We start from the raw sequence: 5,226 nt of genomic DNA, 5'->3' as shown, positions 1-5,226 counted from the left end.
TGAGTGTACGGGACTATTGTTTGTTAATTTTATATATATATATATATATATATATATATATATATATATGATTGTTTGGTGCCATGAGTGCATCAGTGACAAATTGAAATGAAAATGCTATTTATGTGTACTTTGTGTGAAGTATAGGCAAGGTGAGACTCTATGATAGTTGTGAATTGAATAGTGTAGAGTACTCACCTTACATTCATTTTTCAAGTAATCAAAATGATCAGCACCGAACTCAGTGAAGGGACGGATGGACTGCTATAGGACTTAGATTTTATTTTGAAAACGTTGTAATTGAACTAGTCTTGTAGCTGTTATTTGATATTAATTTGTAACCCCATCTTATTTCAAAATATCTTATGAAAATTTGGTTATTAAAATTTACGAAATTATTATTTAATTAAAATCAAATTTAAGGTGTTACAAAACTCATTTTATTGCTTTTTTTTTCAATCACAAGAAAAAACTAGTATTCTCTGCTAAAGCAATTAATTCACCTATACATGTATAGTTTCTTGAGACATGAAAAAATTGATTAAAAAATCTTTGTTCACAATGGATGGCTCAAAAAATCATACACAGATGAGTTGCTAGAAAGTAAGTTCTACCTTCATGTTAAAGGCTTTGAAAAGAACATAACTTATATAAGGTATTTTTTATATTGTGATTGTGTTTCAATTATCATATTGTCAACTATTATAACTTTTCATTTATTGATGTGTTAAATTGGAAGAGCTTTGAAATTGTTGTCAATATCTTAGATATAATTGTCAAACGTGTTTTTAAATATATGATTGATAATAAATACTTATTTATTTTACTTAATTAATAATTTGAATGAGGTGAATGTGATTTGAAATGTCTTTGATTTGGTCTATCATTTTTTTCTTCAATTTTAACATTAAATCAATGAAATAGTAAAATAAATAAATATTTTTAAAAACGTGTGATGTTAATTTTAAAGAAAATAATAAAAAATAAAAATATTTTTCAAAATATATTAATTTTTAGAATGAGATTTTTTTAAGAATTATAAAACATAAAAATATTAATTTTTAGAGAGAAAAAAATTTAATTTTGTATTTTTTGAAAATATATATATAAATATATAAATAAAAAATATAAAATAATAATAAAGTTATTTATATAATTAAACTCCATTACCTTTCGCTTTTAATATTAAATATTCAAACGAGAGATCACTACAAGAAATACGTTATTTAGTGGCGGTTAATAATAACCGCCAGTCAATTATTTTGAAAATAACATTTAACGTCGGTTTTAGTAACTGCCACAAAAAATACAAGATTTAGTGGCAGTTTTGTGTAACTGTCACAAAAAATGCAGAATTTAGCGGCGATTTTATAGAACCGCCATAAAATAGGCGGTATTTAGCGGCGGTTTTGCAAAACCGCCACAAAAAAGGCGGGATTTAGCATCAGTTCACGATAACAGTATATAAGAAACACCACTCCTCCCCCATTCTTCATCACCCACACAAAGTTATCATTCATCTCTACCTTAGCCTCATGAGTTCCACCATTCTCTTTGCCACTGCCACCACTGTCGCCACCGCTACCCCTGCCGCCACTGCCGCACTGCTGTCACTGCCAAAATATTTTCTCTAACCGTGACAACCTTGGTAATCTTCTACTATCATTTTCACTTCCTCCAAAAATGGCTCTTCTCCAACGATTCTACACTATAAGTTATATAATATATATGTTGTGATGTTAAAAAATAAATGGAATGTGAACCAAATAGCAAAAGAAAGAACTCAGTAGAAGATAAAACGAAAAAAAGTGTGGGAGCAAAATATAAAGCACTGCCGGCCAAAAATAAAACGTTGCCCCACCAAAAATAGAACACTGTCGTGCACAGCCTAAACTTTGAATTTCAAATTCTAGCGGCGGTTTTGAACCGCCACTAAATAACCGTGACAAATTTTTAAATTTAGCGGCGGTTCAAAACCGCCACAAATTTAAAAATTTAGCGGCGGTTTAAAACCGCCACAAATTTAGCTTTGCGTCGCCAATTTTAACGTCGGTTTTATAATTGCCGAAAAAATATTTAGAGGCGATTAAAACCGCCGCTAATCATAAATTTAACCGCCACAAATAAGCGATTTTTTTGTAGTGGATAAAGATGTTTAACCCTCTATCTTCCTCTCTTTTCTTCTCCGCTCTTACTCTTTAAACTTTTTTCTTTTTCTCTTCTTTCAAACTCTTAAACAAAAAACTTAAATGAATTTCACAAAATGGTGTCTTTAATACATACAAAATAAGTTTAATTATTTAAATAAATTGAGTCTAAAATTTATAAGCTTAACGTTAATTATTCATAAATAATATATATTTATATATAATTTTGTTTGTTATATTTACTTAAAAAAATATAATTTCAATTGTTTTTTATCACTTAGGTGCGTCTGTGTATATAACATTGCATAATTTCAATTTTCAAAAGCTATATTATAAAAAAAATGACCATAATTTCTTTTAAAGGTTTCTACCATTTTTATAATAAAAAATTGTTTCTAATATTAATGCGTCTTCATGTCAATAAAATTATATTTTATTAATAATTTATATAATATTTTAAAATAAACATTTTGATTAAATACTAAATTAATCAATAAATTTTATTCAAAGTTTATTAAAAAGAAAAGTAAACAAGTTAGACAAGTTCAAACTTCAAATTATCTTGTTTAAAATAAATGAGACAAATTTGAGTATTATTTTTTTAAAAGATAAACTTGAGTTTCATGTATTCGACTCTACCCAACTTGTTTACCCCCTACCCCATTCAGCTGGTTCATTACGTACTATGTTGCTGCTAGTTGATGTGGAACAAAAGGGCAAGAACCTATGATAAATACTCCGAGTGCAGAGTACTCTTCCAACTCAATCTTAGATATTCTATAAATAGAAATCATTGTTATTCAAAAGTGAAAAACTACTCAGTTAACAGTGAGCGACTATACATAATCCAACAACGCACGAACATGATAAAGCTCAAGCTACATAAAATCTAACCACAATTTAATAAAAACTAATCAAATCCAACAAATAAGTAGAATCGCTAATTAAGAAAAATCCCTAAAATTAATCTAAAATCAAACACTGAGTATGAAATCAAAATTACAAAATAATAACACACTAGACAACAGTCTAATCTACATCACTAGTTCGCTGGTTCTCTATAAACCAAAGCTACAAACAGATGTTCGTTATTTTTGCTTTTATTTCTCTTTGGACTTGCATAGTCTTGGTTTAGGGTTTAGGGTTATTGTTGCTGGACTTTGCATAGTCTTGAGCTTTATCAAGGAGAATGAGCTCTCCATTCTCCATAAAACAGCACAACAAACTAAAGAGAAATAATGTTTAGGTTTGGGAAAGAAAATATCAACAAGTTTTCATCGCCCATCACATTTCAGCATCTGCCACACTGATGTGTTGTAGCCACTGCTTCACCCATCAGAATAGAAAACGGCCATTAGTTTTGTAACATCCATTGCATGATGTCCTTCCTAATAACACCCTGCGACCAATTTACTTTATAGTTTGAACTAAAAACATCAGGAGCATAGAAGTTGAAGTGCCGGCAATGTGCTGTAGTCCCAGCAGGATTTGGTGGTCGCATCATCCTTGTAATGTAGGGAAAAGGCTTTGGGCATATAATCGATGATGAGGTAAAGAAATACTTATCTGTGTCCCTCTTGAACAATCTATAGTGATCAGGTGTTTTAAGGTTGTGGGCAGCCACAAGCTTCGTCATTCTTAAACTTGAGGTAGCACCATTGATGGGTAATCCACCCTGAGTCTTTGCTGATGTTTTCATTCGATCTAGCCATCCGAAAATGAAGTTTTGCATATTCCGACCCACTTGTAAGTCTCTTTCTTGAATGCTCTGATGAACTTTGATTGCTACACCAAATACGGCACGTGTTCGTCTGTGAATTTGCAAAACATCAAACCCAGTAAAGAAATTGTGTTATGGCATGGCTAATAGATACCAACATAAAATAAAATCAATTTGATGTGTTGATTATGTTCAAGGTAGAAAAAAGCTAATGCTTATAGTTGATCTCGTGTATTTTACACTCTCAAAAGACAATTACAAAATGATTGGCCCTAGAATCTGATTGCAGCTCATATCTGACTGGTTATACTTAAGAATTTGGATGCTTAATGGCAAGAAAAGTGGCATAACAAATACTAACAAAACAGAGGCAAAATCGAAAAAGTATCATTATCTATCCTTAACCCACAAATTTCCAGTACTATACAAGGTCTGTTTTCTAAGCTTACTACCAAACCAAAACAAACCGATACTTGCCAACTACTTTTCCATCCTCAGTCTTCACTTGAATGATGGAATAAACAACAGAAGACAGCAACAACTAATGAGCATGAAACAAAGAAACGAAAAGGGATAAGCTTTGAGGAAAAGAGAAAGAGCACCGGTGAAGAAGGTGACGGATCTTAGAATGGTTAGGGGTAAGGAGCCTGCGCTGAGCCTTGAGGGCGAGCCTGTAAGAGCGCTTGAGGCCCAAAAAATACGCAGTTGCAAGTGTAATCTCCCACAACACCATCTCTTTTCCCACCCAAAATCAATGCTATTCCTATTGCTATGTGTTTTTAGGCTAACCTTATTCTTAATTAATACACACTTCTCTCAGTTTTCGCTCTCCTTTCCTTTGCCTCTCGCGCAAGTTTTTAGAGCCGCCGCAATTTGCGATCGCAGTGACGTTTTCCATCTTTCCCTTCCAATCGCGGTTTCATCCTGGCCGTTGGGTTTCACTTTCATTTCATCTTAACCGTTCACTATTAAAAGAAAAACCTGTGAGCTTCTCGCCCCACAGTAAAGGCCCAGCTCTATCCAAATCATGGTCTCATTTATTTGTTTTAAGAATAATGATTTTTTTTCCGTCTGTTCGATGTACATATTTAGGAGGAAAAAAAATGGAAACAAAAGAGAAATAAATTGATTGATTAATAGATAATGTTTGGAACAAGAGATATAAGATCAATATAAAAATTAAGGCATAGGAAAGTAGGATTATTGTTACTCGATATAAATCTTATGGGACAGGATCTTATCACACTAGTGTAAGTTTAAAAATACTTACACTCGATCTGAGCTTTTTATTTAACTTATATCTAACAGTCAATTAAGTAATAAATTATAACATATTAGATATATGTTAAATAAAAGGTT

The 5,226-nt window shown here is 31.6% G+C and overlaps 1 protein-coding gene across 1 annotated transcript; it reads right to left on the bottom strand.

Annotated features, from left to right (window-relative positions):
- Positions 1-3,028: 3,028 nt before the first annotated feature.
- On the bottom strand, positions 3,029-4,682 carry LOC113859146. Its single transcript, XM_027491963.1, has 2 exons — positions 4,470-4,682; positions 3,029-3,958 (listed from the first exon to the last, which is right to left on the bottom strand). Exons 1-2 carry the CDS (start codon positions 4,598-4,600, stop codon positions 3,502-3,504), a joined length of 588 nt encoding a protein of 195 aa, XP_027347764.1. The 5' UTR covers positions 4,601-4,682; the 3' UTR covers positions 3,029-3,501.
- Between the last annotated feature and the right edge of the window lie 544 nt (positions 4,683-5,226).

This window comes from Abrus precatorius, unplaced genomic scaffold (assembly GCF_003935025.1).
Source record: "Abrus precatorius isolate BTA unplaced genomic scaffold, Abrus_2018 Scaffold2, whole genome shotgun sequence".
NCBI classification, from domain to species: Eukaryota; Viridiplantae; Streptophyta; class Magnoliopsida; order Fabales; family Fabaceae; genus Abrus; species Abrus precatorius.
The sequence above is the reverse complement of the archived record's forward strand: the minus strand, read 5'-3'. Positions and strand labels throughout refer to the sequence as shown.